This window comes from Delphinus delphis, chromosome 9, assembly GCF_949987515.2.
Source record: "Delphinus delphis chromosome 9, mDelDel1.2, whole genome shotgun sequence".
Taxonomy (NCBI): domain Eukaryota; kingdom Metazoa; phylum Chordata; class Mammalia; order Artiodactyla; family Delphinidae; genus Delphinus; species Delphinus delphis.
Window position 1 is genome coordinate 91,385,711 of NC_082691.1, and position 26,975 is coordinate 91,412,685.

Below are 26,975 nucleotides of genomic sequence, written 5' to 3' on the forward strand. Positions count from 1 at the left end.
CTCTTGAGGCCTGATATAATAATAATAATAATGAGGAGGAGGAGGAAGAGGGGAAGAAGAGGAGGAGGAGGGAGAGGGAGGGGGAGGAGGGAGGAGGAGAGGAGGGAAGAGGGGGAGGAGGGAGGAGGGGGAGGAGGAGGGAGGAGGGAGGAGAGAGGAGGGAGGAGGGGGAGGAGGAGGGAGGAGGGAGGAGGGAGGAGAGAGGAGGGAGGAGGGGGAGGAGGAGGGAGGAGGGAGGAGGGAGGAGGGGGAGGAGGGAGGAGGGGGAGGAGGGAGGAGGGAGGAGGGAGGAGGGAGGAGGGGGAGGAGGAGGGAGGAGGGAGGGGGAGGAGGAGGAGGGAGGAGAAGAAGAAGGAGGGAGGAGGGGGAGGAGAAGGAAGAGTAGTAATAGTTGTAGATTTAATTTCTTTCAAGAAATGTAAATGTGAGATTCTATTCCGTCGTAACGTAGATATAATAAAGGATGTTTCTAACCAATCTTTAATAGAATTTATTTGAATTGGTTCTTGTTTTGTGAATGGAGTTTTGATTAAAATATTAATTTCTAGTGTGAATTCTTGGGATGAAAGACTATTTCCTCATCCTCCTTGCAGCTCCAGCACCTAAAATAGAGTCTGGCCTGAGTTGTTTACAATAACAAATAAATGAGTGAAATGCAAAAAAGTCAAATCCTTCTGGGACTCTCAGTGGCCCCGAGGCTTGAGCACAGTGCGGCATCAGACCATCCTTGAGATGCTCACTAGAGGCTTTTCTCTTCGGGAGCCCCAGGCAACCCCTGCTTTGGCTGTCCGCTTCCGTCCTGTGTCCATCTGGCTCTCTAGATCTGGAGGTAAGTCCATGCTGCATTATGCTATCTCACCCCCTTGCATCTTATCTCTAGTGGGATCTGCACAAATAAAGAGGGAAGAATTTACAAGAAAAGAGGATGTCCCTGCCCGAAAGGCACATAAACCATTTCAGGACTGCTTGTTCTTTAATTAAATAGTGGTGAACCAGAAACATTTACCACCCACCCTTTCATCAGCTATCAGGCTGGGCCTTATTAAAATATAACTGTACTTAATGGCCTTCCCTTTAGCAACTTCCTAGAAATTGCGTACTTACCCTGGGACATTTCCAAACTATGACTGGTAATAACTTATCTAAGAAGACATCCAAGTAGGCCCCTTTACATTGAGCAGTAAAACCAAATTGAATCAAGGCTTCTGAACAGAGATTAAAATGGACTTTTGACACCTGCTGAGTTCAGAGAGAACTCTAATAATACAGTTGTCTCCTGCCTGGAGTAGAGAACAATAAGTCAGGACTGTGAAATAAATTGTAAAAGGGTTTTTGAATTTGGAGCCAAGGATAAACCCAAATCGCGTCAGCAGCAGTCAGTCACGACCTCCTACTGTCCGACATATGTTTCTGAGAAAGTACCTTTAAAGGTTGTTAATTCTTTCCTGATAGACGTTCACTAAGTTCTTGGCTCCTTAAGACGTCCATCTGTGAGGTGGCTAATATGATATGCCACAGCCTACAAATTATTTGAGACAGCTAGCCTGCCAGATCTCCAACAAGGTAATGGAATTAAAGCATTATAGGGCTGGGAGAGATCTCAGATGTCACCTAATTCAATATTTGCTATTCCATCTGATGCCATCTTCCCCTATTCCATCTGCAAATGGCTGGTCAGCCCCTGCCCCATCCTTGTCTACTTGTGAGGTACAGGACGGAAGTGCCCTATTCCTTGGTTAGATCGCTCTTAAGCATTTGTAAATTCTTCCTAAAGAATCTAAATGGCTCTCTCTCCGTGGTTTCTGTTTATTGACTTTTCTTCTACTATTTGGGTCGGAATTGGGTTTTAAGTCACTGAGGTAATCAGCCACAGGCACTAATGGCAAAGATATGTAAACTTTAAGCACTAAAGCTAGACATATATCAAGGAAATGTTTGCTGCCTTCATGGCTAATAAATTAAAAATAGGCTACAAGTACCAAACATCAAAAAACTTTGATGCCATTGGTTGAAACAAAACTTCACCTTTAAAGTTTCTTGAGATCTTCAAATACACACTGAAATGCAGATTTTCATGCTTGCATTGAAAGTGGAATACATTTCTGTGCTTCTGAAATGGTAAGAAATGAATACATGATAGAGTGAAATTAGCATTATTAGGTTCCTGGCATTTAAAGGAGAAGCAAAGAGGACGAACTAGTAGTGGCTTTACTTGGTGGCATCACAAAGCGGCTGGACCAGTACAGCAGTTTCATCATTTCTGCTATAAGGGAAAAGAAAAAGGCCAATAGCCTTGACCAATATTTCAGATTCTCCTTACCACCCATTTGCTTTTGTGGCAGTGACTGCCACAGCTGCTGAGGACTCGGTCATCCAACTCTGAGACTTTTATGTGGAACCCGCCCCACACACACTTAATGTTACAACTTCCGGGTACCAGAGACACAGGTTTATTTTTTAAGTCGTGGAAACTCAAACTCTCCTCTCCATAAGATCTCACAGTCTCTTACTTTCTCCTTTCCCTTTATTCATGCATTTTAAATTTCCTTCCTAGTTTTCACCCTAATGCTCCCTTCAGCAGCATTTCACGCTGTGGTTAACTCTCTGCTCCTTGAAGCTCTTTTCTCTTAGATTTCAAACCAAAAAGCTCTCCTGGTTTCGGAACTAAATTTCCGCCTGCTCCTTCTTTCTCCTCCTCTAAGTATCCTCCAAATATGGACGCTTCTCTACCCGCTCCACTAAAACCCTCATGGGCCAAGACCAAACTACTATCATCTTGCACCTGAACTAACTGTGCCCCTGGTGCCCATTAACACCCTCATCACACTGCAGATGCAGCAGGCGGTGTGAAATGTAAACGTGATCACGACATGATGATTCTGTTACCTTCCCTTATACTCTGTTCAAAATAAATAAGCTAAAAGGATATACTGTATAGCACAGGGAATATAGCCAATAATTTATAATAACTACAAATGGAGTATAATCTATAAAAATTCTGAATCACTATGTTGTACACCTGAAATGAATATAATATTGTAAATCTCAATTAAAAAAGAACTGAATGCCCAGCTATCTATATACATCTATCTTTACATCGCCCACAACGTGCACTAAATATGAGGCTTTCAGCATCTGTAAGTTACTGCTTCCCATCTAGACTTGCTACTTCTGCAATGAGAAAAATGATTTTTCACCATAACTGACTACATTATTCGTTCCACCGAATCACGTGTTACACATATCGTTCACCATTGTTCAGAATGAGAACCACTCAACAGAACTTGGATCAAAGGAAAAATCAGTTCCCATTGCTAAAGCCAACAAACAGGGAATAACCTCAATGCTCACGTGTCTTATCATTGCTGTGCTCTCCTCACGTATGGAGTTGATTCTCTGGCTTGCCTCTGCTTAACGTGAGTGGAGAATTTCTACCTGTGATTAGATACCATCTACAGATTTAAGTCTTATGAAAGTGGAACCTCCTTCCCTGATATTTGCTGAATTGGTAACTAGGGATGACAACCTTTCAGGAAAAAAAGAAGGCTTAGGAGTTTTACACCTTAAGTTCCCACTTATACTCTTTTTATACTATTTTATGCTTAAAAGTATAAAATTTGGAGTACATAAAGAGTATAAAAATATCATGATGATGGGCTTCCCTGGTGGCACAGTGGTTGAGAGTCTGCCTGCCGATGCAGGGGACATGGGTTTGTGCCCCGGTCCGGGAAGATCCCACATGCCGCGGAGCGGCTGGGCCTGTGAGCCCTGGCCGCTGAGCCTGCGCGTCCCACAATGGGAAAGGCCACAACAGTGAGAAGCCTGCGTACCGCCAAAAAAAAAAAAAAAAAAAAAATGATGAAAGGCAAGGAAAACAAACACCACAGGAAATAAAGAGGGATGGAAGTCAGAGGAAGAGAGAATATGCATTTTTGTAGTAGAATTCTACAAAATCAAATTGCTGAGATGAAGAACAGCTGGAATGGGAAAAGTGAAGAACTCAAGCCCTGTCTTTCATCACACCCAGCCAAAAGCACTTCCATTTTATGAAGTAATTCCATGTACTGGAGGTTTCCCGTATTAAAAATGACTAAAGATTCTACCATAAAACGCTAATATGAGCTACTCTGAGTACTGTAGCCTGCAATAGCATAGAGAATTATTTTGCTGTTCCGATTGTAGAGGACCATTAATCACTATCTCCAATGATAAGGAATCACTGGGCTTGAACCAATGAGACATAATAGGGTAATATCACTCCCGAGCCATCTAAATGGTTTCAGATCTCATGTGCTCAGAAAGGAAAGTATTTTTTACTTCAAGTTTCAATTTCAATATATCAAACAAAGGGAAAACCGTTTATGTATTTGCTACTTAAATGGTAAAAAACTTCCCTTGGGTTTGCAGTCGTTAACTGTTGTAATATCCTGCTCTTATTTGCAACTGATAAAGAAATTGACTTTTCTTTGGTGGAAGAGAGCAGGGAGCAAGTGATAGGACTTGAGTAGCTGAAAAAGTATCATTTCACAGAAGAAAAAACTTCTGGCCTTTCACATACATCCTGAAAGACACTGAAAGTAGGCTTAAAACCTAACTTATTTGCTCATCCTCTAGAAACTAAGCACTTTCATGAATCAAGTGGAGGTATTTGAGTAGGTGTCTATATAACAACATTTTTACAAAAAACCCCAAAATCCCTAGCATACATACAATTTTTAGTATTTAACATTTATTTCACCTATAAACCTACAGAAAAAAATCAAGAATTTAGAATTGTTTATAAGTAAAAATAACCAAACAAAGCAGTGGCCAAAAATGCATAAAGCAGTAATGCAGTGAAAATAAATATAACTGTCTATTGAGGTAGAGAAATGCTGGAACTCCAATTAGTTTGAGAAAGGATTGGATGCATGAATTACAAGATGTGTTCTTACTGAAAAGTTATCGTGCAAACTGTGTGGAAGGAGCTCTGCATCCCTAGGAAACAGGATCAGCAAGGAGAGGATTCCGTGTTTTGTTTCATATCAAGAAAATAAAAACTAAGTGTTGGCCTGACAATAAATGGCATCACATAAACATTTCCATAAATGGTTTCAGCCTTCCATAGGCTGATAGAAAGACTTATAAAAAGACTCATATATTTTCCTAAAAACTGGATATCAGAGAAATAACATTTGCAAAGTTGTTTTCTCTTAATAGGTAGTATTTCGCTGCGCTATGTTTTTTTGTTTTTTTTGTTTTTGCGGTACATGGGCCTCTCACTGTTGTGGCCTCTCCCGTTGTGGAGCACAGGCTCCAGACATGCAGGCTCAGCGGCCATGGCTCACCGGCCCAGCAGCTCCGCGGCATGTGGGATCTTCCCGGACCGGGGCACGAACCCGTGTCCCCTGCATCGGCAGGCGGACTCTCAACCACTGCGCCACCAGGGAAGCCCTGCGCTGTGTTTTGACTCACATTCCTCCCAGGTTGACAACGGCTTGCCAAGGCTTGGAATACTCAGTGGTGCTGCATTTAGCTCTGGAAAGAGACACGGTATCATTAACTCTCCTATCCATCAACCTACAGTTGGTGGAAAGCTAAGTCCCCCACTTGTAACACAGATGTGCCCCCATTACCCCATGTGTCCTTGTCAGAAATCCAAGAAAAAAGAATCAGAGAATCCTCTAAACCCGACTCTTCTTTCCAACTCAGCAAATTCAGCCAATTAGGGGGAAACTTTTCACCACCTTTCTCTAATTTCTGATCCAATGACTAAGGAATTTTATTTTTGGAACCATCCTTCTTGATAGTATAAGAATAGACAGACTAAAGACACACTGCTAGAACAGAACTTGTAAAAAATCATAGAACAATTCTCTTACTACCACAATTACTCATCAACAAAAATAACTTTTGTAAGATTTGACCGTAAACTTGAGAAAAAAAGTTCCTTAGGATAAACTTCTAGTGGTAGACAAATTACTTGGATGACGATGAAGAAACAAACACAAAATAACCAGCTGAAATATTAATTGGTTAATATTTTAGTGCTACCAATACTAAAAGGAAAATAGGAAAAGAGAGGAAAAAGGGTTTCTGTTGAAAATGTCATAACAGAATGTGAAAATAATTTGGGGTGCTTTTGCTGGTCTCATTTGTTTCTATCCTCTCACTTATCACATTTAAGTAGATCAAGTCTCTACCAAAGGCAGTATCCTAACATACTCATAAACCAAGACCCTTTCTTCAAGGAAACATGTAATTGTTTTACTTCGCCTATACAACAAAATACCATCAGACCAAAAGGTTTATGTATGTCCCAACTAGAGGACATAAATCACTTTGAGAGCAGCAGAGCCTAAATGATTAATTAAGGAAAATAATTATAGTTCTCTGTAATATAAAGCTGAAAAGCTTTGTCTTTTTGGTTCCATTTGTAATTCTTCCAATGCCATGTTCATTTTACTCAAATATCTTAGCTACAACTTTTAGAACGTGCTACATTCTTTTCAGAGTTCCATTTTCTGACACGAAATGTGAGGATGAGTTCTGGGGATTAATTAAATCTAGCATCAAGTATTTTCTTTTTATGTCTTTTAAAATGTACTCTCTTTTCATTTCATATAAGTGTTTCAGGGTATTATGACAGAGGAGGGAAACTCAATTGCATCGGTATAATTCAACTGAAACTCTCCTATAAATGAAATGCACGTTGCGTTTCATTACCACCTCAGAAAAGCAATCTGAAATAAATACCCTCTTGGAACACTCAATACAAACGTCTGGATTTCTCTGTTATTGATACGTTCTTCATACTCTATGGCAGAATATGGTATCAGTTATCACTGCAGGACCGGAGTAAAAACTGAAATGTTTCTTTTTTTTCTCTCTGAATGCAGCAATTCTATGACTAACATTGCAGTTGTATCAGTTTATCTAAAGATATTAATAACTGTTTTCTAAAAGTATTTAGTTTTATTCTGGGTGAAGAGTCCATTTGTAAGTAAATCTTTTATTCACAAAGACTAGCAAAATTACTCCTTTTCCTTGCCATTTATCATCTGTATTTTTATAGTTGTTTTATTATGATAATGTTTTAGGAATTCAGATCTGAACAAAAATTTAAAGTTCATACTGTAAACCACCTTATTTTACAGAAGATGAATTTTGGTCCATAGAGGTCACCAGTCTTACTGTACCCAGAGAGTTAATACTTAGAATCTACTATAAATAAAAGAGCAATGTCCTTTAGCCCCTTAGACAGTTTCATAAAAAAAGATTTTAAAGAATTAAACTATCAATACATGTATTGATAGTTGTGTGTATATACAACTCTATAGTTGTATATACAACTCTATAGTTTGTGTATACACAAAGTTCAACCTTCACACAGTTGGTGACAGAAAAAAACCCTAAAATTTATTCAAATTTATCTAGTATGATGCTGTTACGGGCTAGGTTGTGTGCCCCCAAAATTCATATGTTGAAGTCCTAACCCCCAGTGCTGCAGAAATGTGACTGTATTTGGAGATAAGGTCTTTAAAGATGAACTAAGTTAAAATGAGGTCATATGGACACCAATCTGACGGGTGTCCTTGTAAGAAGAGATTAGGAGACAGACAGGGACGAAAGACAACGTGAAGACACAGGGAGAAGATGTCCATATCCAAGCCAAAGAGAGATGCCTCAGAAGAAACCAATCTTACCAACACCTCGACGTCAGACTTCCAGCCTCCAGACTGCGAGGAAATAAATTTATGTTGTTTAAGCCACTGTGTCTGTGGTACTTTGTTATGGCATCCCTAGCAAAGTAATACAGATGCCTATTAAAAAGATGCACTAAGAGAACTAACGCACTTCATTTTAATCCTATAATTACCGTTGATAAAAAGATACATAATAGAGGAATAAGATGAATCTAACTTTTTACTTTCCAAAATTTTAACCTCACTTGGAAACCTCTTCTGGCTTGATATCACTGTTAGGATTATCAGACCCTATTGGACTAATGTTACCTCTAAAGTCAGGCTTTTTAAATTTTAATTTTCTAAAATTTACTTTGATTAAACAAACAAAACTCATGAATTTCCCTCCCCTCTCTGCCCTGCCCAATAGACTGCACCCCAAAACGCCCCGAAGCTCACTGGGCCCCAGGCTCTGCAAAAAGCCAACACCTGAGTGAGTATCGGCTTCACTTTTTTGGTGTTGTTTTTTCTTTTGAAGTGACCTTTCATTATACGAGAAGTGCTGACTCGCAGGACTGTTTCTACACCTACACAGACATGAATAATGCATCTCTAAAACTAAATTTTAAAAGCAACGAGATATAACTTTAAATGCCGAGGGAGTCCTAATACCCCTTTACATAACTGCACCAGATGCTCGAGCCATGCTCACCTTCACCAAGAGAACACAGGCGCCATCCAGCCCCTGAGGATGCGAGCAGGACCCTGCCCGAAGAGCCTCTTTCACAGACCCAACACCATTACTAACAAGCCCGAAAGACTCTCCCCCTTCTTTAGCTACACTAGAATTTATTTTTAACTGGGGTTTGTCATTCTGACATTTTTCGTATAATAACACAAACTTCAAACCTGTACTACCAGAGATTCACGCGTTTGAAACACTCAAATTGAATTCTAAAGTGTTAGTCATCTCTGAGGGGAGTTAGTCATCTCTTAAAAAGGGGAGAAGTTTACATAGTATGATTTGATTAAAACACATAAGTTACATATATATTGATAAACACACAGGAAAATGACCAGAGGTTATATCAACTGCAGAATTCAGTGCCTTAAATGCTATCTTCAAAGAGCCCTGGGTGTTACCTTTATGACTTTATAGCATATGATCTTAGGCAAGTTTCCCAATATTTATTATTCTCAGTCTTCTCATCTATGGGATGGCAATGATAGCAATCGCTACCACATACAGTTATCAGGATGCTAAATGTGATCACAACTCAATCTCAGGCCCATATTACCTCTTTGGCTAAATGAAAAAATCTGCCTGGGTTCTTGCTGAGAGCAAGGCAAAAGTGTACCAAGGCGGTACAGGGCCTGGCCTGCCTGATCAGTACTAAGGATAAAGAATGACCTTGTCACATCCCATGGCAAGTCTCAACTGCTAGATCCCTCAGGGGCAGATCTTCAGAGCCTAGGATCATGCCCTGAATTTTAGCATGACAGAACTTCAGAGCTGATGGAAATCCCAGAGATCAACTGCATTTCTTTTTAATATTTGAAAAACTGAAATGCAAAAAGGTTACTATATGGTCAATGTCACACGGACAAAAGCAGGGCTCCCATAGACACTTAAAACAGAGGATGTCTTCATGGAGTTTGGAGGCCTACAGAATAAGTAGGAAGACACTGCAGTTGGAGACCTGGGTCTGCTCCTGCAGGCCCCTTGTCTTTAAGTCATTAAACGCCCCTGCCCCGGGTACCTGCATGGGAATAGAAGCACAGGCAGAGTGAGGAACTCTTGTGGGAAACTCACAGAGCGTAAGGAAGGGAAAAAACCAATGATCCGAGGTGCAGCCTGGATTCAAGTTTGGAAATTGGTATGAGACGAATCTCAAGTAGCCCTTACTTTTCTTGGGAATTTTCAATTTGCTATATTGGTTTTATGGAACCGGCAGAGAGGGGTGGCATAGGAAGACAGGAAACAGGACAATTTGACATGATTAAAAGTCAAGGAACTGTGGACAGTGGGAAGTGAAATCACCAGAAATTCATAAAACATGGGAGTGGGAGTGAGAGAAAGGAGGAAAAAGATGAGTAAAGCTTAGCAGTTTCCCCTGCTCAGAGGATCAGAGAGCAAATGGCTTTTTTCCCCAGAAAGCCTGAAGCTAAATCTTATGCTTTGCCGTCTGACTCTGAGCTAGAATTGAAAGAAATATCATGTACTCAATCAGTGAGTTTAGCAATTCTCTCTGTTCTTTTAAAACTATAAACTTTATTTTTTGCTTTTGGTTTTATAGCTGCAGTCACTGGGGGAGAAAGAAGAATCTGTGCTTACCCACCATACCCAGAACCAGAACTTCTCTACTGAGCTTTAAAGCAGAGACATTTTTATAAATGGCTATAATTTTTTTTTTGCTTTCTTCCCCTTTATAGAAGTAATGTGTGCTCATTGAAATCAATCTAGAAAATAAAGAAAGCCAATAAAATTTAGCTAAAATTTGTCCATAATCCTACTGCTCAGAGATAATCATCCAGGGACACAAAAATAACAACAGAAGCATTAACAACAAGTGTACTCACAGTATTTGTGAATGCTTAGGCCCTTTTGGTACCCTCACAATTGGTCCAGAAATTATGACCCCAAAGTAATAATCCATGAATTAGAATCTGGACAGATTCCCGGCATGAAGCACTCTTCAGGCATGAAGCGCTCTTCTTCAGGCATGAAGCACTCTTCAGGCATGAAGCACTCTTCTGAAGGTTCAACTGCCCCAGGAGTCCTGATGAACCTGCGGTTCTAACAAAGCCACCAAGCTTAATTCATTTGGAGGCAAACCATATCTGGTGGGTCTTCTTAGCTACTTTAGAGGTAAACCCCATAGTTTACAAAGGCACGTATGTAAATTTCTACATTGGCAATGTTTTTCCTACTCCCTGGTAGAGTGCAGGGTGTGGGAGAGTGAAGTTCACTGAAAGAAGAATGGAAAAGAGAAAGGGTTTTGAAAAAAGCAGACCAAGTCTTATTTTCTAATTAAAGGGCCAGAACTGAATAAACAAAATAAATAGAACTTCTGTAGCATATTACACAAATTCAAAAAAATGTTAAAACAAAAGCTTTGATGTGACTAGTTGGAAAACAGAATTACTGAATTTTTAGAAAGCACTTCAAAGAAATTTCTAGTTTACTTCCTCGGCCAGAGGCATGCAAAGATTAAACCACCTATCACTAATTTATGGGTTTTTTTTAATCATGAAGATTAAAGATTCTTGGTTCTGTCTTGGTAGTTTCTCAGTAATAAAATTCTTAAATTCAACCCAAAAGAAAAAAAAAATAGACATATCAAAAATATTTCTCAAAAAAAAATTTCTTTAGTAAAACCCCCTTTCTTCATAGAACAAAAATCAATTTGCTTTCATCCTTTACCAAGAAGGCTTCACTTATTGGAAGCAAGTTTAGAATGCTGAATCATATTCAGCTTGTTGTCAAAGATAACAATTTATACTTTTTTCATGGATCTGTGTCTGACTCTGCCTTCCCCAAGACAACAAACAAATCCACACAATTTGGCACTGGGAAACATCTTGCTTATGTTTAAATTGTGACTGTTGTGCAAGATAGCCTATTACATTTAACATTTGTTGGTTGCAGTTCAAAAACACCCTGGTTTCTCTGCAGAGCTCTTCTGCTGAGTTTAGCTACGGCACTCTCTGAGTAACTGTAGCAGGTAAAAAGAGGATACAGTGTGAAAACTCTCTGCTTTAAAAGGCAGTAGAGAAGTTCTGGCTCTGGGTAAGGAGGATAAGCACCCACCATTCTTTCTCCCCCAGTGAATGCAGCTATAAAACCTGGACAGAATGCCTAAAGCAGCTATTTGAGAACTCTGAAAAATAAATGATAGCAGCAGATGGGAGAAGAAGACCAGAATTTAAAATACCGTCCAACGAACGCTGAGCTCTCTCCTCCTTTGACCTCTAATCAACCCTGGTCTGGACTCCAGGCAGCACAAAGCCTAAAATGGACAACAGGTGCAGACAGAGAAAGCTCTGGGAAAGCCCTTGAACTCTGGCTTGAGGAAAGGGAAGGGACTCTGAATGGTCAGAGAAATTTGGGGAAATCTTCCTCTTATACCTCCTCCATTTTCTCGCAACCCAGCACTCGGGCAATTTTGCTGTGCTGGCAGCAGCAATGACAAGGTCCTTTTGGTGCTTAAAACTGTAAGGAGAGGGAGATAAACAGCAAGGTCCTACTGTACAGCACAGGGAACTATATTCAATATCCTGGGATAAACCATAATGGAAAAGAATATGAAAAAGAACGTATATATAGCTGAGTCACTTTGCTGTAGAGCAGAAATTAACACAACATTGTAAATCAACTATACTTCAATAAAATTAAAAAAAAAACTATAAGGAGAGGGAATCTTCTTCTCTGATAAGAGCAGCTGTGGTCCCAAGAGGATGGGACAAACCACCATTGCTTCTTTTTCTCTTTCAGTCATATCATTGCTTGGTCCTGGAGGTGAACATGGTTTCAGGAGCTATGCAGCAGCATGAGGTAACTAAAGCCTTAGCTTTCTGGCTGAAGGATCCAAAAATGAAGCCCCAGGAAATGGGAAAGTACTGAGGATGACAAGAGAGAGGGAGGAGCTCAGGAAGACAACTCCAGAAAGACGTCCATGAACTTGGACGCAACTCTAGGCTGCAAACGTGTTAATCTGGCCCTAAACACAGTACCACAGACTTTAGGAACTGAACTACAGAGCAGACCCTCCCCTCAGATCCTGTCCTGAAACTTGGAGGGGTTACACACCAGACAGATAGGAATAGCACTGCAAAGGCTCTGAAAACACAACTGGCACTATGGCTACCATCCTCAGAAATTGTGGCCTGAAAATTGAGTCAACTGCCTTCTAGAACAAAGAAATGATTAAGCAAAGCACATATCTAACAAAGGCTTGGATCTGGAATACATGACAAACTCAAAACTCAACAGGAAGAAAACAAACAGCCCAGTTTAAGAAATGGGCAAAAGACTTGAGAGGATGCTTCACCAGAGAATGTATAAAAGATGGCAAATAATCACATGAAAAGACACTCAGAATGATTAAAATGTAAAAATATTGACATTACCAAGTGCTGACAGAGATGTGGAACACCAGGAACTCTCACACACGGCTGGTGCAAATGCAAAATGAAAAGACCACTCTGGAAAACAGTCTGTCAGTTTCTTATGAAGTTACCATATGACCCTGGAATCCCTCCTAGGTGTTTAACCTACAGAAACGAAAACTTACGTTCACACAAAACCTGTTCATCAAGGTTTATGCAGCTCTATTCAGAATCATCCCAAACTGGAAATAACCCAGATGTCCTTCTGGGTTATTAGGTAAATAAACAGAAACATCCATACAGTGGAATACAATTCAGCAACAAAAAGGAATGATAGATGCAGCAACTCTCATAAACATCAAAGATGTTATGTTCACTCAAAGAAACCAGTTTTAAGGGTTGATATTGTATGATCCCATTTATAGGGCATTCTCTAAAATACAAAACTGTAGCCATCAGTGGCTGCCAGAGTTTGAGATGAGAGATGCAGGGATTAGGGGGTATGACCATAAAGGGCATAGATTACAAAACAGGATTTTTGGGGTGATAGAACCATTTTGGTGATTATGGTGCCAGTTACATGAATCCATATGTCTTAAAAGTGAGAAATATATATCAAAAAAGTCAATTTGGACCTATATCAACTTTAATTACTAAAATACAAAAACAAATATAATAAAGAGTCCAAAAAAATTTATTCACATGGAAGTACAACCAGAATTTCCATTTGGATGCGTGTCACATTGCGTTGTAATTGCACTGTAGGCAACACAAGTGGGTCTGTTCCTGGTGTGTTCATTTCTCCAAGGCAGAAACCTTAGCTTTCTAATCTCTTATCTCCAGTATCCCACAGAGTATCTGATATCTAAAGCAGACACTGAATAATATTTTTGAAAGATGAAAAATGAATAAATTAGGTGTGAACAGTTCACATTATTTCATTTTGGTAGGGGAAGAGCAGGAGGGAAACAGAACTTAATGAAAAGCAACAGTAAAAGTTGAAAGCGTTCCAGAGACTCATTTTACAGTTACACCCCTTTTGGGGCTTTTTGAGCATGACCATTTAATGTGAATATCATGATTAATGAGACACAGTGCATGTATGTAGTCTTCAATGAGGATTCTACTATGAAGTCACTTAATTATAATGAATTTATTAATTGAGGTGTTGGCCTAATAATTCTTTGAGCAACACTGAGGAGACAAGGGTGAAATGGGTGAGGGGGGTTAAAAGGTATTATATAATAATACCTTTATAAATATCATTATAAAATAATAAATATAAAATACTTATTATAATAATAAATTTAAAATAACACCATTATAAAATAAATAAGTCTTGGGGATGTAATGTACAGCATGGTGACTATAGGTATTGACTATTTGAAAGTTGCTAAGAGAGATCTTAAAAGCTCTCATCGCAAGAAAAAACTATCGTAACTACATGTGGTGATGGATATTACTAACTTACTATGATGATCATTTCACAATAGACACAAACACTGAATCATTATGTTTACACTTGAAATTGATACAATGTCATATGTCAATTATATCTCAATAAAAAAGGAAAAACAGTAAGAATGCCCAGATTACAAATTATGTCATATGCCAAGTCTGGGAATTATAACTCTTCTCTGACGTCAAAAAAAAAAAAAAGCTATAGTACATAAAATTTGTGGTGAAATATTCTATTTACTTTATTTTGTTCTATTTCATGAAGCCACTAAATCCCTTTGATTAAAATTTAGCATTCATATGTGGTCATATATGATCAAAATGAAAGTTTCAAGATTCTTCTTTGTGTAAAGCTGAAATTTCCCATGTACGCAGACGTTAATTGTATGTTGCCATTCCTAATGATTTATGCATTATGCTGTCAAGACCATGACTCCCTCCCTAACTAAAAAAGTCATTAGAAAGCTAGAGAGAAAGGATAATTTAAATTGCTTTAGAAAAGCAACTTTACTTTAGGAACAGCAGAAAGAGAGGCTTCTCCCAAAGGAAAGATCATCTGTAAAAAAGAATTGTTTTGAGCAGAGAATGGCTGATCCAAGAGTTAAAAGAAAAAAAAAAAAAAAAGACAAAGTTTAGCTCAAGATACTGGAGTCCTGACTTTCGTGAGGACCAGAGCAAGGTTAATGTGATTCTTAAACACTGCTGCAATAGCAGCATGAGAGTGGGTCTAAGCTAAGCTGCCACTGTCATTATACATAGATACAACACTCATTGTGCTTGGATTTTTCTCTGTGCTCCTTGCTGTATTTGACAGAGTTCTGTTATTGAATGTTTAAAATAATACTCGAATTTAATTTTTATTATATAGACCTTTCATCAGTTATATAGACATAAAATCTATAATATGCAGTAATTAATATAGCACATACAAATATAAAATATTTTAGATAAATATTCAAGTTTTAAGTGGCCACATCTAGGTGGACTGCCTGTTACATGCCATGAAAATAAACATGACAGTTCACCTGATTATAGCATACACACCTGGAAAAAGAAAAAAAGAGCCTCATTCAAATTATACGAGGAAAACTTAAACACAACTAAAACTTAAAAGGTGATAGAAACATGACAACTAGCACCTGGACTCCTATTGCTCATACTCTCAATTCCTTGAACTCTATCAATAGAGCTGCTGGAAATAATGATCACTGAGAGCCATTCTCTGGACTCAAATTTATTGAACAGGCCTTATGGGGTATATGTAATATACCCCAGCATAGCCTCCAAATTGGAAATTAAATGTTATTTTCTTACTGATTCTTTGACCGCTCACTTGTAAGTTCCATGAAGGTATAGAGCTGTTGTGCTCACCACTAAATACAAAGGAGAAAATAGTGTCTGACACAGAGCAAGTTCAAAATAAAATTTTTGGAAAAATATTTTGTCATAAATGAGTAAATAAACGTGTATCCACAAGACTAGGGTTGAAACTAAAATGATACATAACTGAACTTTAGGAATTACTTTGCATATCCCTAGATGTTAGATATTGCAGAGTTCTATTCAGACATGCCTTCTTTCATTCATTCATTCTACCAACCAACCAACAATTCTGTTTAGTTTCAGAATACTTTGTGATAAGGTTTGTGATCAAGGCTGGGAACACAAAGGGTCATAAGAAGATACTGCAAATGATTTCAAGTGGCCTAAGTGTAGTGTGGGATACACACAGATATACAGCTAATATAATTAGTACCGATCGATTATACCTTGAGAACTATAATAAGTACAATAGTAGTGTAAATAGTGAACTCCAATGAGGATGTAACTAGTTCTGCCAGCAAGAATCAAGGTACAATTCTTAGAAAAGGCAGTTATTCAGCTGGGCCCTGAGAAATACACAGGACACTGATAGATGAAAAGTGGCAGATTATAAATTGTTATGAGCATGAATTTTGAAACCAGGCTGCGGGAGTATGAATTCCAGTCTACCACTTATTAGCTGTGTGACCTTCGTCAAATTACTCAACTTCTCTGTGCATCAGATTCCTCATGTATAACATGGAGATAATAATACCACATATGGCAATAAGGTGGTTAGGGGAGTAAGTTAGTTAACCTGTGTAAAGCACCTGTAACAGTACCTGAAACATAACAAAAGTATATGTAAGACGGAGAAAAGAAAGAAGGGCAAGACAGAGGCAACAGCATAAAAAAAGTCCTGAAGTGAAGCGCTAAAAAACATTTTCTTTCTGTTTTTCACCAGAAAAATATAAAAGCACAGAGTGTGTTAAGTACAAACTACTATGTACGAACTGCACTTTGCTAACTCGTTAACAACTTTGGGTTATTGATCTTTTATTACAACTATGGATTCCTCAACCCAGAAAAATCCACAGATGCACATACCTACAATCAAAGCTCCATGCATAATTTCTGGGGTCCGTCCACAGAATCAAGTGCAGCGGGAGCTTCTTCAAGGTCATCTCTGAGCCATAGATAATGGAATGGTCTAACGGGTTTACAGACTTTCCACAGAAACCAATGCTTAGTATGGAATTTTATACAACCCCATGAAACTCTGGACCCTAAAGTACCTAATCAAAAAATTAAACTGTGAACTCAGAGGACTGAGACAGATAGAACACAAAGAATTTCACAGCTGCATCTCAAATCAAAGAAGGGCTAAAGCAGACAGTTACAGTGAGGGGCTTCTCTGTCTGAGAAGCGGACCTGTGAAGGGAGAGGGTGCAGGTGGTATGTCCCTGAGGAGGAGATGAAGGTGAGAGACACAATGTAAAAATGGGACGGCTTTGTACTCACATGGTGAAGGAGCCTGGGGGGGCAGACACTCTCCGCAGGTCCGCAGCTTGCACCTGATGGACACTAGAGGCAGCAGGGAATGAGCAGCGAAGACAGTCAGCAAAACAGCGTGGACAGACAGGGGAACAAGCCAGGAGAGAGAAAGAGAGACACACAAAATTTAAACAGAAATTAAATGAGCGCATCACCAAACAGTAAATGAAAAGAAAAAGAAAATCAAGCCAGCCACGGAAATAATCAAAAAGCCAGTGATAGCGACGAAGCCAACAGGACACATGGCAGGGCCGGCTCTCAGGCAAGCCACAGACTGGAGCACGAGGCGGGGCACCGGCAGATGCTGGAGGAGCGCGGATGCTGCACGGGGCTGCGGGGCAGAGGGTTACCGCGGTCCTCTCCGGCTCTAGGTCTCACTGGGCATCCATCTGTGCGCGCGTGCACGCGCACGCACGCACACACACACACGGGTGGTAGGCTGGCACAGTCAACTCAGAGCAGAATCAAGGTAAACTGAATCCTTTAACATAGTCCTCATGATTCCAGGGCTTTGTTGGAATATTCATGTCAAAGGACAACCGTCTTCAAAAGAGCGACTCGACAAAAACTTTAACTTCCTTCAGTTAAACAGAGAAGGCTTTCTAAGAAATCCCAAGGTAATACCAAGAAAGCCTAATTTTATCACAGTGATGCTGTAATTCCACTCATATTCTTGGTAGACGAGTGAAACCATAGACTTCTCTCTGCTCTCCCTTCTTTTGTAAAGGAGAGGGTCTTCGATGGCCACCAGAAAAGAAAAAATGTGGAACTGAAGAAACTAAACCCCAAATTTCCTGTCACTGTTACATCATTATTCTCTTCACTCTCTTCGACCATTTGAACAGTTTCACTATAACTGCAGTAGACGTATCCCCCCATCCCTCTTTTCCACGGGGTACATACATTCTCATATAAAGCCACCCATGAATTAACTCCTCGTCATCCTGAACGGGCTATCAGTTATAACCAATGATACTTCTCAGCAGCCCAGGATGCTGGAAGTCGGTTGCCCAAGGTTTGCCAACTAGAAATCTTGCCCCTGGATAATACAATCACCCTTAACCATGTTGTCTTAATTGCTAGTGAACTCAGGCTGAGATCTTCCTATGCACCTGAGTAATGTAGAATGTCTGATCTCCCTCAAAAGTGACTTTCAAATAGAGAACATAATCAAATTTATCTGGCTGTCATGTTACTAGTACATGAATATGAACCTAAACAAATCTGCTCTATTACTTTTAGGGGGGAAGAAATTTATTGGAGTCCTATTTCAAGTAGATTCATAAGCCATAAACGACATACTCTCCTGTACCAATGGGGTGGAGAGGGGAGGGGAGAGTGAACATAACGGGCCTAGCCTTTCAGTTTATATATACTAACAGCAAATAGGGTCATAAGGCAAGAAATTATTTTAGAAAAAATTGTTTTCCTTTTTGCTACATGAAGATCCACTGGCATCATGAAAGCTTCCTAGTTAGCTGTTTCTCATGGGAATTCTTCCAGCCATCCATGTGCACCAGATCTCGAAATTCTTAAGTATATATCTTCTACTTCTGCCATAAAATGTGACCAAGACATTCTCTGTATTATTTTTATATTCACGAGGTTTTAGATTTATGTTACTTTAGAAACAATTTCTGAGAAACGTAACAGATAGGACATTATAGAACCGATCCACGTGTGAGTCCCTTGTTCAACATGTAACCGTAAGTCTCAGACACACTAGCAGGCACTGGCGACCCTGTGAGGAAAACCCTGGGGTCTCCCCACAGAGCAGGGGAGACAAGCAAACCAATAATTACACTGGTTTTGATAAATGGTGTGAGAGAAGTGACGAGAATACTATAGGAGCGCTGAGTGGTGTATTTAATAGCTAGAAGCGGATAGAAAAGGATTCTTAGGGAAAGTGATATTTCGATGGAGTTTGAACTTGAGCAGGGGCTAGCAGATGAAAGCACGTGAGGAGGGCAAAAATATAATGATACACGAGACAGGCCGTACTGCTCCAGAAATAGCAATACGCTCTGGAGCACAGGAAGGAGAGGACCAAGGCGATGATCAAAAAGGTCAGTAAAGCCAAGGAATATAGGTTTTACATTTTTAGAAAGATCATTCTAACCAGTCTATCGGAAAAGACACAGTGTGAAGGGCAGCAACGTTGGAAACAAGGAAATGAACTGAGCAGATTTTAGCAATGCTGACGAGAAGTAATGAATACGGCTCCGCAGCTAAGGCTGTGTGACTAGCAGAGGGGAAAGATGGTGTGAGAGTTAAAGGTGTGGGAAATAAACAGAAGGAAGAGTTCAAACAACGCAGGGGACGTGTAAAAGTGGAGGTGACTATGAGATATGCAGATAAAGATGTCAACTAAGATATCTGGGTATGAGTCTTCAGTTTTTAGAAGAAAGCCTGAGCTGAAGACACAGATCTGAGACACACTAGCTTATCCGTCATAGAGGGAACTTGTGCTGCAGATGTGATTTCCCAGAGAAGGGGCAAATCTATGAGGAACACCAGCATTTCAGCAGAAGAGGGGGCCACAGCCCTAATATCTCAAAAGTTCATGTTAACATGCTATGTGAAAGGAGGATAAGTCCTTAAGATGAATTGAAAAGCTACCCCTTTCTGACTCCCTTCCCCCTAACACAGATACACACAAGTTTTTAAACTAAAACAGCTCTCTTTCTTCAAAAAGAAGGCATGCAAATGATGAAGAAACAGTAAAAAGTAAGAAAGAGAGAAAGGAAAAAAAGGGAAAGAAGGACGGAAAAAATAAAGGAAGGGAAGAAGGAAGAAAGAATTATCTTTCAATTATCTCTTTCTGCCTTGGCGGCAATAGTGAACTTTGCACACTGTGGCCTAAACAGAGAAAAGCTTGGAGGGCTCAGAAGGTGGAAGAAAACTTTTAAGAAGATATTAGTGGCCAGGCCGCCCTTAAACTGGAAACTCCACTTGGAAATCCAGTGGAAGAAGTTAGATTTCCAAACAAAGATTTCTACTGAAATAGAAAGAAGCAATCTAATTACAGAGGGTGAAAAAGAGTAGTGGTGAGAGATTTTCTAAAAATGTGTTGAATGATAATTTTAATAATAAATTGTAATAAAGATCTTGGCTAATCTTTAAGATTTATATGTGTCCTTTTAAGAAATGGACAGAATATTATTACTGGCATTTCACGCAAGTCTTTCCTACGGCCTGAGGCTGCTTGGATGGAGACACCATTGCCCCCTGGTGGGAAATAACTGCATTTTTGAGTTGAGGCTGCTGCTTTTTTTTTTTTTTTTTTTTTTGCCGTACATGGGCCTCTCAGTGTTGGGGCCTCTCCCGTTGCGGAGCGCAGGCTCCGGACGCGCAGGCTCAGCGGCCATGGTGCACGGGCCCAGCCGCTCCACGGCATGTGGGATCTTCCCGGACCGGGGCACGAACCCGCGTCCCCTGCATCGGCAGGCGAACTCTCAACCACTGCGCCACCAGGGAAGCCCGAGGCTGCTTCTCGAACACCCTCCCGGCTAAATCTATGAAGTCACATCATCTGTCATATGTGCCATGTGTACAAAAAGAAAACAACTCTTTCCATTTGTTTTTATATGAGAAGAAAGCCCAAATAAATTCTTAATACAGTTTCTGAGCAAATACAAATTCTTTCTCAAGGGCAAAAACTGTTTGAAACTAAACACCCGAAAACAGTTTCATGTCTCATAAGGTTATTAAGCGTAGAAGCACCAGGCATGAAAGTGGGAGCTGTTTGCCTGTAGATATTAAGAATTTTTAGCTCTGTTAACAAACGATCTACAAGTGATCCAAAACAACGTGGACTATCTCAGAGAGGGCTTTTCACTTAGTAGCTCAGAACTTTCCCTTAAACCAATAGTTCATGGCTTAACTCTAATGTTTCAAGAGAGAATATGATCAACCATATACTATTGCTGACACACTGCCTGAAACTCACAAAGTGTATATTCAACCTAATAGTGGTAAAGGCAGAGGACAGAGAAAGCTGCAGAAATGAGCTAAGAGTTTCACTAGCTGCAAAATGTAAACAAAATGAAAAAGGCAACTAAACAAGCCCTCTGGAGAACGATCTAGGAAAAGTGCCGGGGGAGCCCAGATTGACTCTGGAAAGGGAGGATGCAGAGGAGAGAAGATCTCTCACACCAGCTTCAAGCTTAGAAGCAGAGACACTAAAAACTGAAACACGTCACGAGCCCTGTCGAACGCTGTTCTTCAAATCTGCCATCTCAGAAAGACAGGTGAAGCTCTGGCAGGGAGCGATAACACCTGTGTCATCGGTTCATTCTAGGCACTTCTGTACTTGTCACATGGACTCAATAAATACATGGCGAAGCATGCCCTTCCTTCACAGGCACTAGAGGAAGCCAGCCATTCAGTACAAATAGGTAACCATGCATCACAGGCCACAAATAGAGGAGCACCTTGGAGGGACCCTCGCTCTGACAGAAGAATGGCCCAAGGCTGAACCCTAAAACGTCCTTACCTTGAGTCAGGTCAGCCATAGGTGCGTGATATATGAAAGATACTCTAAAAGATACCCCAAATCCCCATCTTTCTCCATCCCTTTCTCCAACCCCAAAAAGACATTTCAATCGAAATTAGATTAAGGGACTCTATAAAATGCACTCAAAATATCTAGTCATTTATCACCTTGTCCGAATCAGTTTATCAAAACACCCAAGAAAGGAAAGGGTCCAGGAGGGATACATTTTGTTTAGGCATTGAGTCGTGGGTCAAGTTTCATCTAGACAAGAGGATGCCACCCAGGATGGCAAAATTGAGTTGAAGCATCAGAGTACACAGGACCCCAAAATGGGAGCATTGGGAAAGGGCAGAAGGGGATACGATGTGGAGAGAGGGGAGCCAAAGCCAGCTCTGCCGACCTCCTGCACCTGGAGAAACCAGCTCTCCAAGTGACCAGGGAAAAGAGGAGGCCAACAGCACGCCTTCTTAAACAAAAAAGAACACGTTCGACAGGACACGTTTTACGACCCTGAATCACTCAGTGATTTTCTGCTGGTCCCAGTAAGTATATACTCAAGCGGTCAGTGGAAAAGCATCATCAGTCTAACACATCATACAGCAATAACTTCTGAAAGAAGGGTGTGGTCACCGTATAGTAAACACGAAGAAGAAATATGTGCGAGAGACCAAGGAGCTGCTGAGTTTCCTGGACTCGTCTCCTTTCCCAGCACGGGGAGGCCCCTGCTCATGCACATGCGCAGTGCCCTCCTCTCCACGGTCTCCATGTTCACCAAGGTGGGCAAGGGCAGACTCACTCATTGAGTAAAGGCATGGACGTCCTTCTCTTGCTCTTCTGTACCATGTTGGCCTGATTCCTCAACGAGATCCGAATCATAGCCGGGGCCAACCTACAGGGCTCCCCATCCACTTGCATGGGGATGGATTTGTAAGTTAGCAGCATGACCTCCCGACACTGGTGCAGCCTTTCTCCGTGGCCCCCGACTTGCAGGGCAGCCTATAAAGACAAGAGGCAAAAGGAAGCGAGAGGTTAGTGCTTACGAGTTACTCAGGAAACCTAGAAAGCCCAAGCCCACTGCCTATAATCAAAAGGCCTTTGAAAAATACTTACTGAAAGCTGTTAGCCACGAGTAAAGTGGGCAACCTTGGATAAATCATTAATACACATAAACTGAAATATCTAAATTTTGACGGCTTGATCACAGATCCTCACTGATAGCCATTTTTTGCTTTTATGTATTTTCAGCCTTAACTTAATCGTTAGTTTAATACAAAAGCTCTTTGTGTTATCTACTCCCATGAAATAACCAATGTACATAGAATAAAGAATATAAAAAAGATAAAATACATGGTTTAAGACGGCCTCCATACTACACTTACTATATAAATATATTTATATATAATTATAATATATAGTTATATATTATATATTAAATATATTATATTTAAATATGCAACCCATCCTTAGAAAATTTTTCAAACTTCAGGCAAGCTTTTCCTTTTTACCTAAAACCTCCTCAAACTACTTCAAATCTGTGTAAGATCAATGAAATGCAAAATAATAATCCTCAATTGAAAACATTCTTTAGAGTAAAGCAGCTTTGAGGATCAAAATCAAAGACAGTAAGAGCTCAGTTCACTACAGTAGCCACAAAATGAAAAGTCAACCCAACATTAAAATTCTGCAACAAAGTAGCATAATTTCTCTGCCTTAGTAAAAAAAAAAAAAAAATTTTTTTAATATATATTTTAGTATCACTTATCCTTTTAGGGATGAACTAAAATCAGACAATATGTTTGGTTATGCATACAGATAGCGCCCAAATTGTCTTATACAGTTTGAGGGACATTTTTATACACATATGTAAATCTCCATCCAGATCAGGCTTTAGGCAGTTTATAGCAACCAGAAGGTTTCCATGTGTCCCTGCCCAATCTATTTATACTCCTCTCACCAACCAATCAGTAACCACTATTCTGACTTCTATACCATAGATTCAATTTGTTTGAGCTTGAACTTCATATAAGATGAATCATACAATATGTACTCTTTTGTGTCTGACATCTTTTGCTCATCATTATTTTTGAGTAATAGAAAAGTGTATTTACCTACTCTTCTGCTGGTAAACATCTGGCTGTTTCCAGTTTGGGGCTATTAATGATATAAACTTTCTTGTGTCTGTCTCTTGGTGGATACATCCCCTCTCGTGGTACGTAAGATGAGTACAATTGCTATGCCGTAAGTTTTTTTTTTAACTTTAGTAGATACTGCTAACAGTTGTTCAGTAAGGCTTTATTATAATACATTTTGAGTATCAATTTTTAATGAAGTAAACAAACTTTTAAAAGAAGTTAATACTAACTCTAGCTCAAAATCTAAAAGATAGACTTAAAAAGAAAAACCTACGGGAAAAAACTTTGTTAACTGAGATTTGTGAAGTCAATTTCCACTAATTTGGTTCCCAGATAGTTGTGTTTATCTGATACTTTGAACTACTTTTGCACTTGCATTAATCTGAACAACAGAAACCTGATTATGTATGGATGCAAAGAGAAAAGGAACACAAAGGGACAGAAAGGAGGAAAGAAAGTAGAATAAAAACTGAAAAGTAAAGAACATACTTCATTATTGAACACCTTTGATGTTAAAAAGCACTCAGTTGTGAATTTTATATACAATTTTATTCAATTAGTAGAACAAGGAGGCAGAGGAGAATGAGGCGAGAATTTACTAAAATTCTTTACGGCCTATTACCCAATCCTCTGTTACTCAGATTAAGGTCTTTCTGGCTGCACTTAAACGACTCATTTAAGTTAATCTATGGACTTGAGCCACTACCTCATCTCCCGAACTTTTCCAAAATATTTCCCTTGCCTTCAACAAGCACTTCTCAGGGCAATATTTATCTGACCATACTGTATCCCTTCATCCATGGAGGAAATACCATTTTCTTCTCTTTTCCCCCAGTCTTGACTAGGCCTAATGACAGATAAAAATGCAGAACCTGCTAAGTATGAACTTATTCCTCTGGGTTTGACAGGACTGAAAATTGCTTAAATACTTTCGAACCCTTCGGTATCAGAAGGCTTCCACAGTACTACAGAGAACATTTAAGCCACATTCTCAGCCTCGGTGATAGATTAACAGCAAACACAATTAACAGAGGTAAATAGCTGTCAGTGGCAGTTCCACTGGCATTTCAGAATCAGTCCAGGATCACTGAACAGGCACAAGAGGAATTATAGTAATTAGCTTTTCAGAATAAAGACAGTTCTATTATTGTTAGCACAAAAACACTTACTTTTGGAACAAGTTAAAGGTAATTTTTTAAAATTCTTACTAGAAATAGTTATTTTTCATCATTCAGATTAATCTAGACTTAACATCCTATAAGGCATAGGCCCTAATAACCATAATCATCCCCAGAATTTGCTAGAATGAGTCATTTACTGATAAGAATACATTGGTGTATTAATGACAGATATTCAATTGTCTGTTCAACCTAGCATGTATTATACTCTTGTGAAAACGTCAAATATTGCCTTTCTGGTAGTATATGACTTAGGAGGAAAACAAGGATAGCCCCTGAACTAAGTGCATCCGTTGCCATTTATTGTCGTAAAGTCATTATAACAACTTTCTTTCAGTCCACAGTTAAGGTGTGAGGTTTTCTTTCTTTCTTTCTTTTTTTAAGATTTCTTTGATGTGGACCATTTTTAAAAAAGTTTTTATTGAATTTGTTACAATATTGCTTCTGTTTTATGTTTCGGTTTTTTGGCTGCAAGGCGTGTGGGATCTTAGCTCCCTGACCAGGTATCGAACCCACAATCCCGGCAACGGAAGGTGAAGTTTTAACCACTGGACCACCAGAGAAGTCCCTGGTGTGAGGTTTTCTGACTTTCTGCACTATGCTCCTCCCCGGAATACTATTCTCCATCTAAGTCTCATCCTCCTTCTTACTACTCAAGTCCTTATTCCACTTGCTGTCAGATGACAGGACAGACAACCCTGGATTGGGAAATCAGAACAGAAATAAGGGCAAGTCTTCCAACCCCTCCTTTCTCCCGACTGCTGCAGGCCCCTGACTCCCAGTCCCAGTCCTGTAACAAAAGGCCCAAGGCAGCGATCAGTGACAGGGACAGTAAATAACAGAGATAATCAACAATACCGAAATCTGGGTTTTTTTGGTTTTTTTTTCAAGACGAACAAGGTGGTCTTGTAAAACCAAATAACAAAAAATGGAAAACTATTTTGTTTTATTAAAAAATAAAACAAGAGAGGATAAGATATAATAGAGTTTAAAAGTCATACAAGAATGTTATAAAGATCTATATGTTAATAAACTGGAAAACCTAGATAATAGAAATTTCTGGAAAAAATATAATTTGCAAAATTTGGTGTAATAAATACAGAAATTGGATAGATTAGACTGGTTTTAAAAATTGAAAGTTTTCAAAAACATTACTCATTCCATCCCCAACCCCAAAATGTGCCAAGTAGACTTAGATGTTTTACAAGTAATTCTACCCAAGTTTTATAGAAAGACAGTGTCTAATAAAACTTGTTTTAGAAAATGATGCTATGGCTTCTGAAATAACAAACCAGATAAGGGCAGCAGCAGAAAACAAACTTTTAACCTAAATTATACTTATAATCACACATACCAAAATCATTTTAAAAATAGCTAATTGCTTTTACTGGTCTGTTACGTAAAAACTAAACTGTGATCCATTACGGGTTTGCAAGAATTAAGAATACTTCAACATCAGAAAATAACAAAGAATGAAATAATTCCATTTGCAACAACATGGATGGACCTACAGATTATCATATTAAGTGAAATGTCAGAGAAAGACAAATATCATATGATAGCACTTACTTGTGGCATCTTAAAAAAATGGTACAAAACGAACTTATTTACAAAACAGAAATAGACTCACAGACACAGAAAACAAACTTACGGTTACCAAAGGGATAGCGGAGGTGGGGGGCCGGGGAGGGGTGATAAATTAGGAGTTTGAGATTACTTCTCAAACTATATATAAAACAGGTAAACAACAAGGACCTACTGTATAGCACAATGAACTATACTCATTATCTTGTAATAACCTAAAATGGAAAAGAATCTGAAAAAGAATATATTTGTATACATATATATGTATAACTGAAACACTCTGCTGTACACTTGAAACTAACACAACATTGTAAATTAACTATACCTCAATAAAAATAAAATAAAAAAGAAAACACATTATTATAATTTCACCATACTGTGGTTTAAGTGAGATAAACCACATTATCATCCCAAAAGATGCAGAAAAAATAATAAAGTTCAGTGCCTTTTAGGGTCAATTGTTAGAAAACTAGGAATCAAACACGATTTATTTACCTGA

At 39.3% G+C, this 26,975-nt stretch overlaps 1 protein-coding gene across 2 annotated transcripts in view; it reads right to left on the reverse strand.

Annotated features, from left to right (window-relative positions):
• The window catches only part of DGKI (diacylglycerol kinase iota), a 447,265-nt gene that overhangs the window by 125,440 nt on the left and 294,850 nt on the right, over positions 1 to 26,975 (reverse strand). The window contains exons 20-21 of one of the 2 annotated variants that reach the window (XM_060020017.1): positions 22,379 to 22,578; positions 17,055 to 17,117 (exon numbers count right to left, since the gene is read on the reverse strand). In XM_060020017.1, coding sequence (XP_059876000.1) covers positions 17,055 to 17,117; positions 22,379 to 22,578 — 263 coding nt within the window. The remainder of the gene's footprint in view (positions 1 to 17,054; positions 17,118 to 22,378; positions 22,579 to 26,975) is intronic. The other variant, XM_060020018.1, reaches the window with a different exon arrangement.